The sequence below is a fragment of the Dasypus novemcinctus genome, chromosome 3, assembly GCF_030445035.2.
Source record: "Dasypus novemcinctus isolate mDasNov1 chromosome 3, mDasNov1.1.hap2, whole genome shotgun sequence".
In the NCBI taxonomy this organism is placed as follows: domain Eukaryota; kingdom Metazoa; phylum Chordata; class Mammalia; order Cingulata; family Dasypodidae; genus Dasypus; species Dasypus novemcinctus.
The window spans coordinates 165,767,834-165,788,833 of NC_080675.1; the positions used below are offsets into that span (position 1 = coordinate 165,767,834).

Consider the following 21,000-nt stretch of genomic DNA (forward strand, 5'->3'; position numbering starts at 1 on the left):
CCTTCTGTTACCTACCAGAAGCACAGAGACCCGGGCACTACAAATGGACTAGATGTGCAGCTTCAAGAGGACCCAAAACTTTCTGATGAATGAATAAGTCACTAAAAATGAGAAGCACTGCCCTTTCCCCCAACGGGACACCGAAGCCCCATGAGGGTCAAGAAGATACCTTAGCCAACTCTATATTGCTCACAGCACTTAAGGAAGGTGGTGAAGTTAATTAGTTTGGCAGAGACAGAGCAGAAGTTTTATAAAAGGAGCCTGGACTGAGAAATTCCAAAAAGCATATAACTCCCGCACCCACTGAAAAAAAAAAAAAAAGCCAGGGAGATGAATGAGATTAGCACGCAGATATCTGGTGCTACAACAATGCATACCTGGCCAAATCTGAGACGGGCTGGCACAGCACACTGTGCAAAACTCTCTTTCAGTCTCAAGGAATAGGATAGGGCTTCAGAGAGGAGACAGAGTCAGCTGGAAATTTTACTGGGTTTAGTTCCTGCTAAGGAATCTGCGGCAGGAGGGGTGAGGGAAATGCGTGAGTGTACACACACACACACACATACACACACGCACACACACACACAAGAGCACGTGTTCCTAGGCTATTTTATGCGACATTTCCCTTAATCAAGATGACATGATCATTCGTCAATCCCTGAATTCAGTTAGGCCCGGAAAGGAGAAAGGATTTGTTCAAAGATACTCAAAATCCATTCGGGCTCCCTGGTCTAACACCATCTTCCCACAGAAAGGAAACAAGGATGGCCATGGGGAGCGGCCCTTCTGCAAAGGCAGGGCTGCCCAGCTGACTCTACATCTCACCACGACCCTCCTACAAATCTCCCATAATCCTCCTGCCCAACCCAAAACCCTTCAGAGGGCAAGGGTGCTGTCCGTGGCACAAGCCCGGCACCATGGTCCATCCAAATTGGGAGTGATTTGGGTTTCGACTCGCAGGACTGCGCCATGGCGAAGGTCCGCCTTACCTGCCTGTGGCGTCCTGCCTGGGCTGGCAAAGCAAGAGCCAGCAGATGGAGGTAAGAATAAAATTAAGGAACGCCCAGAGGCAATAGACCTGAGCTGACCACCCATGACCACTGCAGCTCAGGTGACCACCACGGCTCAGCTCACTCGGAGCAGAGAGGAAAGTGGCCACAGAGGCAACAGCCCCAAACATGAGAACACCACGTTTCCTTTCTGGGGATTGAAAATGCTTCACGTGTCACCCTGAATAGTCTCCCTGACACGTGGGTGCAGCCACCAGTCCTTAAGTTATTTTTAATGCCAGCCTTGTAACTGTTATTTTTAAAAGACAAAAGAATTTCCCAATGAAAGGCAAAGTAGCAGACAACAAATAATTATCAAAGCATGTATTTTTACCTGTTCACTAGATTAAGGATAGGTATGGTGCCCTATTAAGAAAGATGGAGGCTATTTTAAAAAAAAAAAAGGAGGAATGTTTTTAAAGAGAGAAATAAATGTTTTTTTCCCCCCAGCAATCACCAAAGTACTATTTATATGTTTATATTTTTAATCATTACCTCCAAAAATAAACTATATGCTGTCTCGTCTTCCCAACTACCTGCATGCTAACACTTACTAGTTAATATGGTCTGGCTCTGGAGATGCAGGTACATCTCTGCCCTGATTGCACCTAAGTTGAAAGCAACCAATGACAAGCTTCAGCGCTGTTTGAAAAGACAGGAAGGAGTCTTTATTCAGGTCAAGACCAGCCTTGGGACACGGGGATGAGAAGCCTAGTGGATATTCCATTGCACCTGTGTGCCTTGAGAAGGTTAAACACTTGGATTTAGCCAGGGCTGCTGGCTCCATGTCACTCTGAGCCCAAGCGCTGCACTATAGCCCTCCCATCTGCTCCCATGAACTGCAAGCTGCAAGCTGCAGAATTGCTTGCTGACTTTCTGATCTATTTATATGCAACTCCATGGCTTGGCAAAAGTAAAGGGAAGGTGCTAATTTATGTTTGTTTGTTTGTTTGTTTCCAAATGATGCGCTTCTTTGGACAGGCTGAGAAACATGGTTTTGGCATGTTAAAGCCTCCCCATTTACACATTTACAGCATTTACCAGCACTGGGGAGGCAACGCAAGATGCTGCATCATCAATCAGGAGCCTTGCCCCCAAACCTTTTGCATAAAGACAGGAGAGACCTGTCTGAAGTTCCTCTTCTATTTCAACTAGTCATTTATTTAGCTTCCTTTAAGCCTTCTCTCTCCAAATCTACCCTGGCAAAAAAAAAAAAAAAAAAAGGAACTCCTTCTTGCCTACACTTCAGGAGGCTGGAAATTCAAAATGATCATGAAGTGTGCTGCTGGGCTGTGCGGCCCACATATGTTGTGGCTCTGAGAAGAGGATGGTGTGATGTGCCATGTTGGGACACATTCAGATTATGCAAAACATCCCATAAGACATAGTAAATTTTCAAATGCCATCATAGCAGTGCTTCGGGAAATGAAATGGCTGAAGGATGGGGTCTACCCCAATCAACTGTGGTTTTGCTAACTGCTACTTACTCACAGGCAAGTTCCTGGATGTCCCCCTAAATCACATGAGCAATCTCTGCAGGTGACCTTAACCGAGACCTACCCTCCCTAACCTTGAGAATGGCAGTAACCACAGAGGCCCAAAACCAGCCTCACGCACGCTGGAGACAGGAGATGCCAGCAGCTGAGTTCCAGGGTGCTATCTCTAGGTGGCTCTGTGGGTCTACTGCAAACAATTCTCTGACCTAAAAAGCCAGCAGAGAGATTAACTAATCAACACCATTCTTTATTTTACAGGTTGGATCACAATAATTAAACCTTACATAATAAAAACATATGGGTCCATGCTGCTTACAAATTTTCACCTTCATTAAGGGACTTCTTCACAGAGTAAACACAAGATTTCAGGTCCAGTACTTGAAAGCTTATATAATCAGTCAGAGGGCAGATTTCCAGTTTAAACTTGCTTATATTCAAGGTGACTATTTCTCATTCTAATCAGCTGAAGTTAGGAGAGCAAAGTCAGGATAGGAGAGCAAATTCAACAATTAGTGAAGGAACACAACCCTTTTTGGCAAAACAAAAAGACAACGGCCTTTCCCATGAATATTTTACAACAGTCTTTAAGTGAAAAACACTGAGATGACATAGTGCTCCCTACACCAACCCGGCAAGCACAGAAATGGAGGTAAACATAATCATTTCTACCTTTCTCAAGTCCCTATAGCTGTGCGTGCAGTGATTTAGTGTAGCTTGCCCACAATAACTCTTCCCCAGCACTAGGCATTGAATCTATTTCCCCAGCTTGACACAACCTGAAGGCTGGGAAGCTAAGGAGTAAGTGCCCCAAAAGGTTTCAGAGCTACCAAGAAAATAGTTCAAGCACTACTTGGACAACCAAGTTCATTATCCAGAAACCCATTCCAAAATGCAACTTACCAGACAAATAAAAAATCTGCCCCATAGCAAAGAACTCAACAAGTGTGTATATAAGGATGGATGGATAGATGGATGGATGGATGGATGCACAGATGGACAGATGGAAGAACAAACAGCATACTCCAGGGTTTTGATAGACTTGCACTATTTCACAATAACAAGTTGCTGGAATTTGTACCTTCTGCCTCATCCTAGAGATAAATACTTAATACCTCTCTGTCTGCTTGGATGGATTTGTGGCCATAGCCAGCTGCCCAGAATTTTCAGAGGGCTCAGAGCAAAGGTTTTAACAAACACCAATGTTCCCTCACATCTATGCCCAACTGATTTTGACAAGGGCGCCAAGTCTATTTAATGGGGAAAGAATAGTCTCTTCAATAAATGATGCTGGGAAAACTGTATCACTTATATGCAAAAGAATGAAATTGGATCCCTATCTCACGCCATATATAAAATTAACTCAAAATTGATCAAAAATCTACATAAGAGCTAAGTGCCTTGGAAGAAAACAAGGATAAATCTTTAGGCCCTCGTATTAGGCAATGGATTCTTTGCTCCAAAAGCACTAGCAACAGAAGAAAAATTTGATAAAATGGACCTCGTCACAAAAACTTGTGCAAAAAAAGGACATTATCAAGAAAGTGAAAAGAAAACCTACAAAATGAGAGAAAATATTTGGGAACCAAATATCTGATAAGGGTTCAACATCCAAGATTTATAAACAATTCCTACAACTTATCAACAAAAAGACAAACAACCCAATTTTAAATGGGCAAAGAATTTGAATAGACATCTCTCCAAAGAAAATATACAAGTGATCAAGAAACACATGAAAAGATGCTCAACATCGTTCGTCATCAGAGAAATGCAAATCAAAACCACAATAAGATATCACTTCATAATCACTAGGCTGGCTATTAGAAAAATGGAATGTAAGTGTTGGTGAGGAAGAGGAGAAGTTGGAATACTTGTGTATTGCTGATGGGAATGTGAAATGGTACAGCCACTGTGAACCTCAGACGGTAAAACATAGAATTATCATATGACCCAGAAATCCCACCTCTAGGACAATGTCCAAAAGAATTTAAAGCAGAGACTCAAACAGATAGTTGTAAACCAATATTCATAGCAGCATTTTTCACAATAGCCAAAAGGTGGGAGCAACCCATGTCTACCAAGAGATGAATGGATAAACGAAATGTGGAAAATCCCTTTAATGGAATATTCAGCCGTAGAAAGGAATGAAGTTCTTAAACATGCCACAACATAGATGAACCTTGAAGACATCAAGCTAAGTGAAATAAGGCCAGACACAAAAAGACAAAGATTTTATGGTTCTACTTATATGACATACCTGGAATAAACAAACTCAATAGTGATAGAAATAGATTCACGGGTTACCAGGGTTTGGCGGGGGAAGGGTTAGGGACTGGGGAATTACTGCATAATGGATATTGAGTTCCTGTTTGGGATGACAATTTTTGGTCAGGAATGTTGGTGATGGTGGCCAACAATGAGAATGTAATCAATAGCACCGAATTGTACCCATGAAAAGTGGCTAAAAAGAAGAAATGTTGTGGTCTATATGTTACCACACTAAAAAAAAAAATTTTTTTTAAACCAATGGTAAGGAAATAAGACATCCTCACTGCAGTGAGTGCCCTCTTTGAATTCATTCCCAGGTAACTCGAAATGCCACCAGGATATTACAGCTCAGAAGAGGATAGTTTTGGAGAGGTATTACTAGCTATTTATGAAGGAAATGATGAATGGAATCTCTTAAAATTGTTTTCTCCTTTCCAAAAGTAGAGCATGTAGCAGCCTCTGCTGCCTTTTGCTTTTAAATATTTGCATTGTATGTTGACTAGAAGGAATGTATGAAGCTTTTGCTTAAGTCCAGGAAAACTCTAATGGCCAAATTAAATGCTAGTGAAGAGGGATGTCCAGCCATTTGAGAGACACCTAGGTTGAATAGCACGACTAAATCCTCTTTTCAGAGGGGCTCGACTTAAAACCACAAAAGAAGAACTGAAATAAGGAAGTTGGGAAGTTAGGACTTCAACCCCTACTAGCTTAGCCAACTGCTGAGAGTCTAACTGCATCCAACAGAATGTTTCTGTTCTCTACATTGTCACTGGACTGCCCAGAATGAAGGCGTTCCAAGTTTGCTCACCTCACCAGCATAGCTGCAGAAGGCTCAGTGCTTTCGGAAGCTGAAGCTGACCTGGTTCCTTCCTCAGTGATGCCGTCACACAGAGCCACCAGGTTTTTGGGGCTCAGTAGTCTCCAGGTCACACATCCGTTCTTGCAAAACTTGTAGCATTTGAAGGTGAATCTAAGAAATCCCGCCAAAATACATGCCACAGACTGACTCACTGAGCCAACCCCAGCTCATTCTCTAGCCTCCCCAAGGTCAGGTTTAACCATTCTGGGGGCAGGTAAGCTACCCCTAAAACAAATGATGGAAGGTGAGAGGTGTGGGGTAGAATTCAGTCTCATAAACAATCACCATACGCTGAGATGGACAAATCCCTGGACTGGAAAACAGGACCACAATCCTGCTCTGCACGAGAAACTGAGATCACGGAAACGCCAAGAAATATGCCTGCTGAGGCCTGCTTCACACTGCAGGTGGAGTCAAGACGAAGGCAGCCGGCGCAGCGGGCCAGGGCGAAGCGAGGGCAGGACCCGAACCCTTCCAGGCAACCATGGCTGAGCCCTGAGGCTGCACGTCTTAAACACGGCTCCTGGGGGACAGCCTGTGTCCACGACCTACACCCCTTGGAGCCTCTTATCCAGTGAGACAGAGCAAGAGGCTGTAAAATTACCAGCCATGTGGGAGTAGAAGGTACAGGAATGGTTACACTGATCCCACTGGAGGTGGGGCGAGCAGACAGGTGCGGGCTGGCGGGGAGGGTCAGGAGCCCTGAACGCTTCGCTTTGGAGGCCTCATGTCTGTTTTTCTGCTCTGTGGCCGCAGGGCCCAGATCTCCACTTTAGAAACAGAAGCACAGGCAGGCCTCCTGGATAGCCCAGATCCTCAGCTCCCCAGGAGGGACTTCTGTGGGTGCCAAGGTCAAGGAGCAGGGGAGTGTCATTATTGTGAAAGCAGTGGCTGAATAGTACTCCCTGTGCTGAGCACTCTCTCACAAGTCTACTTCTTTCACTGTCTTACCCATCTGTAAGACAGGATTGTCATTATTCCCATTTTTCAGAAGAGGACATGGAGGATCAGGTAAGTCAAATCACCAGGAGCTAGGAAGTGGCACGGCCAGGTTCAAGGCCAGATCTTCTGCCTCCAGGTCTGATGCTCTTTGTACTGACCTACCCTACCTTCCCTCAGCCTTTTCCCCTGTTCCAGCACTACCGGGGCCTCCAAAGTGAGGAAGGCAGGGCACCTGCCCCTCCAGCCAGACGGACGCCCATTCCTGCTGTGCCCACCCCCGAGCGCCCACTAACGATACAATCGACAGAGCCATTACTGTAATGGGCTCCTCTCCCACATGACTACTCATTTTTGTAGCCTCTTGAAGACCAAATGGATTGCTGTATTTATATAATAAAAAGGGAAGAAAAAGAATAAGCAGCTAGTACGTACTTACTTCTTGCTTTTGGAATCTTTTAACTTCCCAGACAGAATGTTCATACAGAAGAGGAGACAACCAGAGGGTACAACTCATAAAGGCCAAACCAAAGCTGGACTGTAATTTTATTTCTCATTGGTTGGGGCTGCACAGTTATTAAGTTTGCAGCAAATATGTGTACCAACATTATTATTAATAATCACTAGCATTTACTAAGCACTCACTATGTGCAGATAGTTTATAAGGGCTTCTCAGGTACTGGTTCAGTCTCTCCTCACAGCATTGCCGTGAAGATAGGCACTATTATATTTCCATTTTTAAAATGAAAACGAAGGCACAGAGAGGTTAAGTAACCAGTCCAAGGTCACAGAGCTGGTAAGGGGAGAACATAGGAATGGATCTCAGGTCTTCTCATGTTCATTTAAAGAGCCACAGGTGCTGTAGACACTTGCCATTCTCCACCTGGAGTTTTAACCAGTAAGCAAAACTACCTCTCAGGACAACAGGTGAACAGATTATATTAAATACAGGTATCTTCAGGCCATATCAATTCACTTATCCTGTGAACCAAGGCCAATGATTCTACTTTTTTTCCTGCTTATTATCTACATTATAGATGTAAATAGAAACAGAAAACAAAAATAAAAGAGTTTATTATCTACATTAGAGATGTAATCATAAAAACAGAAAACAAAAATAAAAGAGCTAACTTTCTGACCTATTGATTAACAAAGGCATTTCTGAGTCAGAATAAAATATAGCCAAGACTTATCTTAGGAGGAGATTGGGTTCTTAATCTGTGTAATCCACGCAATCCAAGTCATCATGGAAAGGTCCCTTAACACCTTCAAAAGTACAGAATAGAATATGCAATTTATGCAAACCTGCACAAGAGCATGTTATGTAGCTACCTAATGAATATACTAAGGTAAAGAATATAATAGAATACATATGTAAAATGTAAGGGAACAGTACTTTTATGCTACTTCATAGCAACATGTGTGTAATTACACATGTGCAAATTGAATATGTTCAGGATATGATACCACGGTTCAGGCAAATTGGAAGGTGCTTAGAGAAATACTGCCAGCTAGGGGTTTTACTCTCAATCCACAAGGGGCGAGCACCTCCCATACACCTGCCTGCCCATGGTGACCTGGCGGACAACACTCTTCTTGTCTGCCACCACAGAGAACCCTCCATAATCCATAATCCAAGAAGCATGGAACCTGAAACCAAGGCTGATGGCTGCTCTCTGCCATTAACCAGCAAACTGCATGAACAGAATTTGGTCTTTATTCAAGACACTAAACGCAGCTCTAACGTCTTTTTTTGCAGCAGGAAATGTACTCATCCCCAGGCCAATGTGAGTGAGCTTGGGCCCTAAACCCGGCAACACTGGAAAGGTCATTTTCTGATTCGCAAAACAAATTCAGAGACCCTCTTGCTGAAGCTGACTCTGCCCAGGGGCTCACCAGTGACGTTGGGCAAGAGGAAACCTATCAAGCGTAATACAGAACACTGCCATTCCGCCAGCACAGAGGAAGATGAGCTGTAAATGCCGAGCAAATTGATTAGCAAGCCACTGCCGCTGCCAAGAGGCCTCTGGGCCATCCTTTCTCGAAGGTATCTAAAATTGAAATAGGGGGAGAGATACCAAATTCAGGAGATCTCGCTCGCTTTACTCATTCTCTTTCTTTTATTGTTAAACATGCAAAGGAAATTCCCTGCCCTCAAGAGCAAAGTGTACCCTTAGCTGACTGAAAGCAGTTTTCAAAAATATACTTCTTTTCCTAAATAATTATTAAACATGTTACACCACGCAGTAAGGAAAAACAGAAACCAAACAGGGTGATTTATTTTCATACTACCTGAGGCTATACAGTAATTATGCAAATAGCAGGGAATTTGTCCCTTTGAGTTACCATAAGTGTGTAAAAACAATGTGATTAAGTAAAATACAGTTGCCTTAGTCATCACACTAATTTGACAAGGACTTCAAAGATGTCTCTCAGCTGTCCGCTGCTGGGCTAGAGATGAAAAAACCTATCTTCAAAATGATGCTTCTCTAGGAAATAAATAAATAAATCCAGAGGTGTCTCACCTCACCCATCAATTGCGAGCCCACTGAATGCTTTCAAGCTTAAAAAAATAAAGTGACTATAAAACAGTGAAATGGAGCTCTGTTAACCCTGCCTGGTCCTCTGTCCCATTACTTTTTCACCATAACCTCAGACTTCCTTTTGCCTAACCCAGTAGGGAAATGTCCACCCTGGGTTCATAGGAATTGCCTGTAAAAAGCCCCACCCAGGAGTCTAGGTGGGCCTTTGTAAGTTTTCATCTGGAGAAAATTCAAATGCATATATATGTGAGCCGGAATCATAATTGCCCAGAAGTTTCCGAGGTTTTAATTTCCTGTACACATCCTTATCTACTTCAGCGCCGAGTAATTTGATAGCAGGTGTGAACCACTATACGCAGGGCTACCCTCAATCAATGGCTTAAACCATCTCAGTGAGTCTCCATCAAACACCGGCTAAATGCAGACAAAATTACTCTCTCTGCATGCAGTGCCCATCTGCCCATCCGCTTTTCCAAACAGTCCAAGACTTAAGCAGATGTTACATTCTTGCAAGTAGGTCATTCAGACTAGAGCCACTGAAAGCAAAGACCCAGGTAGAGGTAAATTAAACTGCTCTCCCTGTTGGGCACACAATGACTACCAAACTGAGTGGATCTCTCTTGCGCTGAAAAAATTATACGTTAGTCAGTCAGGCAATTTAAGTGACTGCCATAGAAAATCCCTGAGTTTCTTGGTTTATTTGAAGCACGATTTCCAGTTAAAACATCTGCAGCTCTAACAGATTTCAAGCACCAAACCCTGCCCCCGTTGTAGGTGGACTACTTTATTTATATCATCACGAGTGTGGCCATCAAGTTCAAGGGCCTTCCTTCTTCACTGCCCTGGAAGGCCGTGATACCCAGGCTGAAAGTTGCCGGTTCCCAGCCTAGCCTAAAAATTTGTGGCCTTACCACCTCAGTTTCTACCTTGGCTGTCCTCTCTGGGCAGGTGTTTGAAGGAATGAACACATACACACACGCACGCACGCATGCACACATACCCCAAGTCCTGCTTTTCAAAGTTGCTTCTCAAATCACAAGCAACTTCCTGCTTCACGCAGTCCTGCAGTTGGGAAACCTGCACCAGTGTCATTGAGGTACAGAAGCAAGCTGCTCCTTTTCAGAAAGAAATGGAGCCTTCAAAAAAAAATTGGCACCTGGGGAGACTACATAAGAAGGTGGCTGCATGGACTTTGGGGATCAAGTAGAAAATAATGTCATTTGCATCGAATGTGCGATCATCCTTCTCTGCGTGAAACTGTGCATTGCTGAAAGCGTCCCAAGTCATGACCTTCAGGAGGCATGTGAAAATTCAGAGGGCAGGCTAATGGCGAATGTAAAGGTCATGTATAACACACATACACCTTGCACGTGGACCCCATGCATGTGAGCACCTACACACAGAGGTGCTCAGGTTTCCTACGAAGCAAGCCCTGATGAATGAAAGGGAGGAAATGTGCCTTTACTGCAAATATCCTGCAACATTTTACTCTCTGATTAGCCACAGAAAAGTCTCACAGAGCTGAAGGAACAACAAATGTCCTTGGTCTATCTCCCAAGTAACAGATGAAGGGAAAACGCTGAAGTGGCCTGGAAGAGCACACTATACTGGTTTAGCCCACCTGGCCAGCACACTACTTATTTTCATGAGCAAGGGAAAGTGGAGGGCAGCCGGGCAAGTAGAGCCCTAGCGCCTTACAACTCCACTCTGAGTCATCAAAATGAACTACATTTCCCAAGCCTCCATCTGCTTTCTGCAAGTTACCTGTTGACTCCAGGTACCCAACCCCACAGAAACAGGTTTCTCATCAGCCACAGCTGGAAGTGCCAGGTGCCACCACCAGGTGGACCAAACTCCTTCTCTGCCTGCCACTCACTTCCTGGACTCAAGGCCACCTCTTGTCCCCTGCCTCCATCCACTACTCCACGGAGCCCTCTGCTTCCTAACTTTCGAAAGAGCTGGGCCATTCATGGGCCAGCATCATTTCTTTCTAAAACCCTTAGATCATGGCAAGCTAACAACAAGCCTACGCTTTTATCATTCGTTGCATGAAAAGTTCTGTTAGTGTTTGCCATACATGAATAATGCACTCTACTGAGCGAAATCAGTTTGAGGCAACCAGACTGTTAAACAGAAGGAAGCTGTAAATATAATAATTACCTCCTTTGACAAACAAAACCTGGTTAGGTACTATGTATGCTTGCTTATGCTAGAGAAGAAACCCACATATATTTTATTAACATGCATTTGCATCTTAATAATACATGTACCTATTCAATATTTTAAATATTTAAATTTCCTCTAAGGACGCTTTGACAACTAAAGCCCCAGACAGCTGTTCCCTAACCTCAAAACTCCAAAGGCCACAGGTACTACCTGCAACTGCACACTGCAACTACAGACAAAATGAGTGAGTGCTTTTTATGAAACAAAAACCTAAACAGAAAACAAAATGTGATTTCAGCCAAAGGGTTTACCTGCAACATAATGTCACAGATGTGCCCGACAGGGATACGGATTTAAATACCTTTCATCTCAGAAGGAGCAAGGGAATGCATTTGATTTTCTGAAGCCCTGCAGTTCTGTCCCCCCAGGAACCGAGCTGAGTTTGAAGAAGGCTCCCTAATAACCAAATGACTGACTTTACTCAACACAGGAGACCAAGCGCTGCTTGTACTTCCCTCTGACAGCAAGCCCCAAGTTTAGGCGATAGTTTATGAATGAGAATCGGGCACCCAGCCTCTGGCCCTCACTAACCTGAACCCAAGGCCAGGAATGAGGGATTATTGGTACCCTCAGGAAGAGCATAGTTCTATCTCTGGATGTGGTTATCCAACAGCTGAAATTGCGTCCAAGTCCACCTTCCTCAAAGTTGCTCACAAACCCTCAAAGTCTCTGACACTGGATTCCAGTTGCAGGTCAATAGCTAAGAAATGATTGAGCATCGCAAACTGAAAAACCTTTTCCTGTTTACACCGGACCGTACTCGGATCTGGCAGAGCACTCTCCGGAATTCCAGTTGGGACCACCTGAGCAAGGCAGGAGAAAGCGGCAAAGTAGCTACTTGACAGTGCTGAGTCATTACCAGCTGTTTCCTCCGATATGCCACGCACCCACGGGCCATCTGAACATTACAATCACCTTTCTGGAGGCCAATAAAATACATGCACATTGTGCAAAATGTGGCAACCCCTTCGTGGGCAAGAGCCCACTGAGGGGAATTTAGCTTCAAGAGTGGCTAGCAGAAACTACCTAAACTCGCAGCTGCTCTTCAGGTACTGTAACTTTATCCCAGACGCTTAAAGATGGCTATTGGGGTACTGGGTGGGAATGTTGGCCCTGCAGCCCTGGCTGGGATCAGGGCCACATTTGGGAGCCTTTCACTCTAAATCCCCCCTTAATTGGCGGATGCAAAAAGCGCTTAGAGAAAATGATGCATAATGGATTTGCTCTCCAGGCGGATGGAATGGGGAGGACGCAGGATGCTAACTGGCTCTTCTTGCCATGTGCAGGTCACCTGAAAACAGCGATGCCGTCCCCGCCGAGGGGGCTCCTAAACTCACCATCTGGCCTTCGAGCGGGGAGAGGAAAGGATTTCACGCCCACCTGCCCACCGCTTCTCCTCGAGGGCACCCCCAGTCCCCGGCGGCCGCCCGAGCTGCTGCCGGCATCCGCGGTCCCCGCCCGCTCCCGGCTGGCTCGGCAGCCCCGGCCGGCAGCTCCCCCGGCGGCCGCCTCTGCACCACTCGTCAACCTCGTCGCCGGGCCGAGGTCATGCCCGCCTGCCCCCGGCGCCCGGGCGGCCCCCTCCTCGTGCCAGCTGGCCGCTCGGGCGCGGGCTGGGGAAGGGGCCCCGCGGCAGAGTTGGCACAGGGACTCACCAGGTAGGCGCCCACGGTGCCCTGCGCCAGCATCAGGGCGCACTCGGACACCAAGAAGATCTTGATGTTGGAGAAGCAGGACACCTTCTTTTTCTTCTTCTTGTTCCTCTGCGCCTCGTCCCCCTGCAGCTCGCCGCTCCGGCCGCCGCCCGACGAACCGCCCTGCTTCTTGCCCTGCATCCTTCCCCCGCCGCCGCCGCCGCCGCCGCCGCTTTCCCGCTCGCCCGGGGAGCCCTGGCCGCTGCCAGGCGCGGGTGCGCGCCGCGAGGCTGCGTGCTGTCCCCGCCCAGGGCCCGCCGCGGCCGCCCCCGTCCTGCCGGGGTTGAGAGGTGGAGAGCACAGCGCCTCGCCGCCGCCGCCGCCGCCGCCGCGTTTGTCCCTTCCTCCTCCTCCTCCTCCGCCCTCCCCTCGCCGCCTCCTCCGGCTCGAGCTGTGCCAATCACAGGGGCTCCTCGCGCCGCCCGCCGCCGCCGCCGCCTCGCCGCCCGCGGCCGCCCGCCGCTGCCATCGCCCGCTCCTCCTCGCCCGCGGCAGCGCCTGCCCGCGCCTCCCCCGGCCCTGCCCCGCGGCCGGGCCTCCCTCGCCGCTCGCCGCTGCCCGGGCGCCCCCCGGGGACGCGCGAGGGAACCCGTGGAGGGCGCGGAGAGCGGCGCCGCTCCAGCGGTAGAGAGGGGCTGGCTGCTGGGAGGAAGGAGAGCCCTGGTGGGGACAGGGCGGGGGTGCCCCAGAATGGGGAGGGCCGTACCCAGCCCCTAGGTGGCGCTGTGGGGCCCGGGGCGCCGCGGCGGGGAGGGATGCGGGCTGCGGGCAGAAACCCGCGCGTGGAGATGCGGGTGCAAAGGCGCCCCGGTGAGGCCGGGACCCAATGTCTAGGCATCGGGGTGCTAGAGGAGGGAAAGGGGTGTTTCTAGGAGGAAAGGGAATACCGAGGACCCAGGAAGGGGTGAGTGAGCGCTCTTCCTCTCCGCCTGGATATTTCTGGGGACAGATGTTTCACTCTGTGGCTTGGGGAGATGCCAGGGGTCAGAGCTGCTTGAGGCTTCTGCCCCACCCTGCTACTGGGCGTGCGGAAGCCACCAGAAAAAGGAACACACAGCCAGGAGGAAGTTCGATTAATCCGTTGGAAGCCACGCAGAGTATCAGTCGCCCCCAGCCACAGTGTCCCGGTGGCTGCATGATCGCAGCGACCCCAGCAGAGGGCCTTGTCCCGCCCTCCAGCCGCCTGGACCCCACACTGGGGAATGATGCAGCGTAGGCTAGGGGCAGACAGGAGGTGGGTAGCCACAGCCTACCGTGGTCCCTACCCCTGTCCCTTCCACGTGGCTGGGGTAGGTGCCTGATGCGCCTGTCCGGTGGCAGCCACTCTTTAATCGGCCCCCACACTCAAGCGTCTCCAAGGAGTTTGGGCCACCAGGAGTTTGGGCCTGATAGTCTCTGCTAGTCCTCAACCACAGTTTTTGGAAGCTCAGTGAAAACTGAACCGGAGAAATACCAGGAAGCACTCAGCAACTTCCTACCTGGGTAATTGGGGAGAACAGAGGGCCCCGGCTGGAGTGGAGGGCGCAGAGAAGGGAGTGCTCAGCCAATCACTCGAAAAGCCTTTCCTACACTATCATATCAAAGTTCAAGGAAATGATCCACTCCCATCTGCGCCTGTGTCCCACAGCAGGCTTAAATTCCAAACCAAATAGTAGTTAACACCGCCGTAATTTTTACTTTTCTCCCAGAGCACTTGAATGTGAATAGTCTGTGTAATGGTTGGGTGTTTTTATTTTGCCGTGCCATTTAAACATAAAACGCTTCACCCTTCTGTGTTTCCAGACATGATCTCACCGGGGTTCAGTATCTCTGAGATGTTGACCTTCCCTCCCAGTCCTCCTTGTCTGGGTGGTTCCTCTTCTGAATTACCCCACCCCCAGGTCTTTTTCCATTTCCCCCAGTTTCTGAGGTCACTGGCTACACCATTGCCCCGGAAACCTATCATTAAAATCCTTCCTTTACCGCAGCCCCCACACTGCTCTCCTTGCTCATATGCCGACTTGTCCATCATATTTTTCAATATCCACATCTCTAGTATCTTTTTATCTTCTATAGCATCTTCAGTCTCATGCCTTTATCTCTCTCCACCACTCATGCTTCATGGGAGACCCTCCACTTCTTCCTGAAACCCTGATGAGCTAGCTATCTTCCCTGCCTTTGTGCCTGACCACTGCAAAGCTGAGTGGGGACTTTTTGCTCATCTCTAAACAGTGATCCTCTTGCTGTTGAAGTGGCATTTAGAGTGCATTGTAGTCTTCATATCCTATTTGCATACTTTCTAATGACAGGAGTTAATGTTTATTGAGCACTTATTCTGGCCAGACACCTTTCTAAGTGCTTCACCCTCGTTAACTATTTAATCCTCACTACAATCCTCCAAACTAGGTACCATTATTAGCCCTGTTTTACAGATGGAAAAACTGAGCCTGCCCAATTTCACTGGCCCAGTAAATGGCAGAGCTAGCTTTTGCAACAGGGTGTCTGCAGTCACCGCCTGGATAGTTAATGAGTACCTATGAATTATCTCATTTGTCACCCAGTGGTCTTGTGGGGAGGGCAGCACTTAAATTGCTCCTATTTTATAAATGGAGACTCATGTGTCATGGCTTTCCCAATGTCACACAGCTAGAAAGGGACAGAACTTGAATCCAGCTCTCTCGTGGCTCTCTGCCACAGGCAAAGAGGGGCATAGGCTTTTTTTCTATTTTGAGCACTGATTTTATATAAAAAATTGTCTTTAGAGAAATCACATTTGCTGCCAGAAAGGGGGTTTCGGATTTTAGGTTTCGCAGATTCTTTCTATAATTAGCAATAAACAGTCATGAAAATAATCCTGTGCCTGAAGCCTCAAGAATAATCAAAGTGAGCCTGAAGGAAATCAGGCCATAACCTAGCAAAGTCAGAAGGAAGGTATTGAACATGTCCAACGCTTCCCTCCTCACTTGTTCTTTATCTACTTATTCATGTCCCTTCAGGGATGTCAGGGTGGGTTTAGGAGCAGCAGGTGCTTCTGCCTGGCAGTCACCTAGCCCGATAGCAAACAAAGGAAGCAACCAAAAAACAGTAACCTCCTCATCTCTGTACAGGACATGTTTTTAAAGTACTTTTATGTCCCATACCCCAGTCGATTCTCACAACAGGGAGAGCTGGTCTTAGGATCCCCCTTGTACTCATAAGGAACAGCAGTAAATGATTTGTCAGAGCTCACAGCTGGCAAGTGGCAGGAATAGAATCCGCATTTTCCACCCCAAATCAGTGGGAGCACCAAAGAGGAGAAGGGAGATGAGAGAGGACTTGGTCCCCCTCCAGCCAGCTTCTGAAATGGGCAATCTGCAAGCAGTTAGAGAGTGAGACACACCCCCCGCAGCACACCTCACCTCTGGGGGCCTTAAATGCTGCCTTGGAGAAATGTGCTGGGCGCCACTTGCAGGCCACAGCTTTTTCATTCATCTGTCCCCCTAGTGGTGGATGGAGAATTTAGGAAAGGGTCAACACTATGAATGACTGTAGAATCCTCGTCATTATTCTGGCCTCTCAACTACTTTTCTAGGCTAGATGACTTTCCTAAGCTAGGAGAACATTTTACTAGCCAGGCTGCGGTTCCATGAGTCCTTACCCGATTGGCTTCCAGAGGTATTTCAAACATTCAGAAACCACATACTCTTGAAATCAAACCTGGGGAAGGAGAAGTAGAAGGAAGATTGGCTGATGTGGGGAAGGAAAACTGACTTTTGATTCTTCAAATATTGATAAATTGTATGTAACAGCTTAGTGATTAGGATTTGGAGAGCTTTTCTCCCCCACTTTAGAAAAGATCATCAGCTCATTCATGGAGGAGAAAAGTGGGTTAATTTCAGAGGCAGGGAAAAAAGTGACAATATCTTCCACTGTTACTGGGCTGTGGCAAGATTTCACAGCAAGCAGCCCTGATGTAATCCAACACAATGAGAAACTGTTGTTCAAGTAATTCACATGAACCGTGCTTTGCCAGCTTCAATTTTGTTCACAGGCAAATACAAAGTTGAAAAATAAATGCAAAGAATGATTTCTGATTGTCACCGAGATGGAAAATAGATGCTTAGATTCTCATCCTATGTGTGGAATTTTTTTTTTTTTGACTGAAAATGCACCAATCATTTATTGTATTCATTCAAGGAAAGAACTGGGGCCAGGCCAGCTTCTTTGGCTTGAAACTAATATTTGGGCTGAGTTGAAGCTCATTTTCTTTTTCTCCAAGCTTTTCTCTCCCCACCCCCATTTTCCAATTAGCCTGGTCCATATGACTTTCTATAGGAAAGCCTGTTTGCAACTTACTATATTCATCGTTCCATGTTTTAAATTATACCTCTTAATTGGAATATATCTTAAATCTCAGTCCAGGAAAGGATAAACATCAGTGTAGATGCAATTTTAAAAAATAATCCAAAATCCAAGCAGAGAAACAGAAGAAAAAGAGCATTCATGGACATTGGAAAATAGATATGACAGAGGTAGGGTTTTAGGAATGTGGTATATTTATGGAAAATGAGTATTGAGGTAAAAGAGAAGGAATAAAAATAAACATTTACCAATATTAGTGCATTTGGGGAGCTTATGAATCACTGCTTTCTGTAATTATGTATATAGGGCTTTTTTAATCCAAATAGACTGCAAACTTCTTGAGGGTAAAGAGTGTTTTACATTCCATTTGTTCTTCTGAGTGCCTAGCAGTTAGCCTACCAGGAAGCCTACTACTTGTGGATTAGGACAAGAGCATGACCCAGAAGGTGTCAGGGTCTATAGAACAACTTCCTTGCAGGTAGTCTTCCCCCCAGGGACCCACTTCGCCATCCCACTGGTACCTGAACACGCCCTCCTCTTTCAGCAGTACTTGTCCTGTTGCTGTATTTCACTGGCATAACACCTTTCCTCCCCGCTCTCAGAGGACACTGGGTACGGTTTCCCAGCTTTTCTCCCTGTCTCTGATACAAGCAGGCCCACCTCTTGTATTTTAGGGATGCTTGCTAAGAATGAGGCAGATAAATGAAATTAGCCAGCCCTGGAAATACTTCCAAGGGCCAATGGCATCTCCAACAAAGTAAGTACAAGGCTCACAGGTTAATACCATGTGAAGAGTTTCGTGGGTTCCAAGCCCAGCAGAAAGCAGGCTGTTTGTCCTCCTGTGGGGCTGTGAGCTCCAGTTCTGAGTACCCCAAAGGGGCATGGGCCAGTGAAGTCCATTAATCCACAGGCTGATCAGAGAGAATGAAATTTTACCAGAGAGCATACAAGAAACCATGAAAACAAACAAAAGATGTAGAATGCCAATCAAGGGAATCAAAAGGAAATCAAGGGTACAGGCAATCGATTAATTTGAGACCAAAGAAGAAGAAGAGAAAAAAGCTCTGCTCAGGTTAGGGTCCTCCCCTGACTCCAGACACCCCCCGGGATGGGAGGATGGACAGTTCTAACAATAAATCTAAATGAGTTGATCTCCTAATTAAAGTATGAGGACTTCAGGATTTGGCTAAGAAAATCCAGCTATAACTTGCTCACAAGAAATATATCAAAACAAAAAGACACATGTAGACTAAAAAAAAGGAATGAATTAGGCAAATGCCAACAAAGAAGAAATGAAGGTAGTAGTGTTAAATTCAGACAAGACAAAATGCAAGGCAAAATAATATTACAAAGGTCAATGTGTGCACAAAAATGTACAATCTTCAATGGAGAGGTAAAGGACATATACATTTATGTATCAAATATATAAAAACAAAGATGTACAAAAAGAAAGAGATAAAAACAGAATTGTTTCATGTAGTCTTTTATAGAACTATAAGTCTTTGACAAAACAAGTACACAAAATATAAGTTTTAAAGGATTTGAACAATGTATAACTAAAATGTATTTTCAAAACAAATCCAAAGAAAACAGGAAAAAGTTTTCTAAAGATAAGCATAGAAAAATGAATGAATTATTTAAAATAGTAACAGGAAAACTGATCCATAAATACATGAGAACTGGAGTAATTAGATTAAAGAGGCAAATCCTACAGGTATTAAAATATGTTACTAGCAACAACAAACAAAAGAGTTTGGTACTAGCTCAAGAATTGGCAGATAGATTAACAGAAAAGACAGATCAGCTCTGAGATAAACTCCAGTATATATCCCAATTTAATAAAGTAAGCACAACAAGAAATGGGAAACCATTCATCAAATATTTAGTGATATTTATTAACTCAAATTATAGCCTCGCCATTAAGCAGCCCAAAACAAAAACAACAACAAAAACAGAAGGATTAAAGGCTACACCCAGATAAAAATATAAGTGGATCATATCTGTCAAGGTAAAGAAATCCTAAACAAATAGATTTTACTACTAAACAATTAAAATTCTTTTATAACAAGAAACACCATTCACGGCAATAAAATGACAAATTAGGAAAAGTAATTGCAACAAAATGGCAGAAGGATAATTCCATTAAAACATGAAGAGCTGTTACAAAGCAGTAAGTAAAACCCTAATATGGAAAAGAAAAAAAATAAAAAGTAGGCAGAGGATCCACATAGAGACTTTAAAGAAATACAAAATCCAGTAAGCATCCGAAAATGTTCACATTCACAACTAATCAAACACTTACTAAAACAATTAATAGATACATTTTTTATTCATCCATTAAAATGACAAAACATTTTTTGAAGAAAATTTTCAGTGGTTATGAAAGTTTGATGAAAAGACTTCTTAAAATTTTTCTGGCAGTACAGATTTGCACAACCTCTGTTGAAAGTGATTTGGTGATTTCTACCTAAGTGCTAAAGGCTAAATTGTTCATTTCTTTTGGCTCAGGGATTCGCTTCCAGTGAATCTATTCTAAGAAAATAATCAAAGATGTGAACAAAAATATAAATAAACTGCTTTATGGTATTACTTAATGTTTACTGAATAATAATAGCACTGGAAAATTGGAAAGTATATATATATTCATTAATGGGGGCTGGCAAAATTATGTTAACATTTGCAAGAAAAGATAGTATTCAGTCATTTTTTAATAATCTTTCTAAAACATTTTAAGATGGGGAAATGTTCTTAATAAAATAACAAACAGATAAAAGGAGGATTCCAAAGCGTGTGTGCAGTGTGATCCAGTTTTTGCTATAGGTGTTACAGATACACATAAAGACATACACATAATTAAAGCTATAGGTCAGGCTACAGAGTCAAAGTCAGACTACGGGGATTTGAATCACAAATTATTACTACTACTTTGTAGCTTATGACCACGGGTAATTTTCCTAACCTCCCTATGCCTTGGTTCACCCATTTATAAAATAAAAACAGCAATAATACAGATCTCAGCAAGCTATTTAAGGATTGATGGAGTTATTCCATGTCAAACACCTAGCATAGGGCATAAAAGGCAGATTTTACCTTCATGTGCATTTCTGAGTTACCATTTCAAAAAAAAAAACATGTATTAGGATTAAGATATTTCAATTTCATTAATATAAAAAATGTATACACTCTCCATAATTTCTGGACCCAACTCACCTAGGTTAATGTGCAGCTTCCAGCAAACTGATATTTCTCATGCACTTTGCCCCAGCTCAGTGGGATAAAATGAATCCTTGGCTACAGTCCAATCAAAATCCACCCTAGCAAGTTTACGTTGAATGAGAGATCAGATATGTGTCCTGTTGTGTTCTCTACTTTCTAGCTCTTCTCTCTGAGCAAGTGTTCTCGTGTTTCCTTGTCCAGACCCCTCTTCCTAGGTGTAAAGGTGACAGGGTATATCTTTGACACATCCTCCAAGGTTGCAGGAATCCCCTTCCCCTACCATCCATGGAGAGAAGTTAAACTAGCTGCAGCCAATGCAAACTCTTGTGAAGTTTCAGATCCCTTGGGAAAAGTTCAGCAAGTCTGGAGTTAACAGTTAAGAAGGTATATGCT

At 45.0% G+C, this 21,000-nt stretch overlaps 1 protein-coding gene across 2 annotated transcripts in view; it reads right to left on the reverse strand.

Moving 5' to 3' along the window:
* Positions 1–13,338, reverse strand: part of SLCO3A1 (solute carrier organic anion transporter family member 3A1) — a 295,681-nt gene extending 282,343 nt beyond the window's left edge. The window contains exon 1 of one of the 2 annotated variants that reach the window (XM_004468091.5): positions 13,033–13,337. In XM_004468091.5, coding sequence (XP_004468148.2) covers positions 13,033–13,212 — 180 coding nt within the window. In that variant the 5' untranslated portion in view covers positions 13,213–13,337. Of the gene's footprint in view, positions 1–13,032 lie in introns of both variants that reach the window. The other variant, XM_004468090.5, reaches the window with a different exon arrangement.
* Between the last annotated feature and the right edge of the window lie 7,662 nt (positions 13,339–21,000).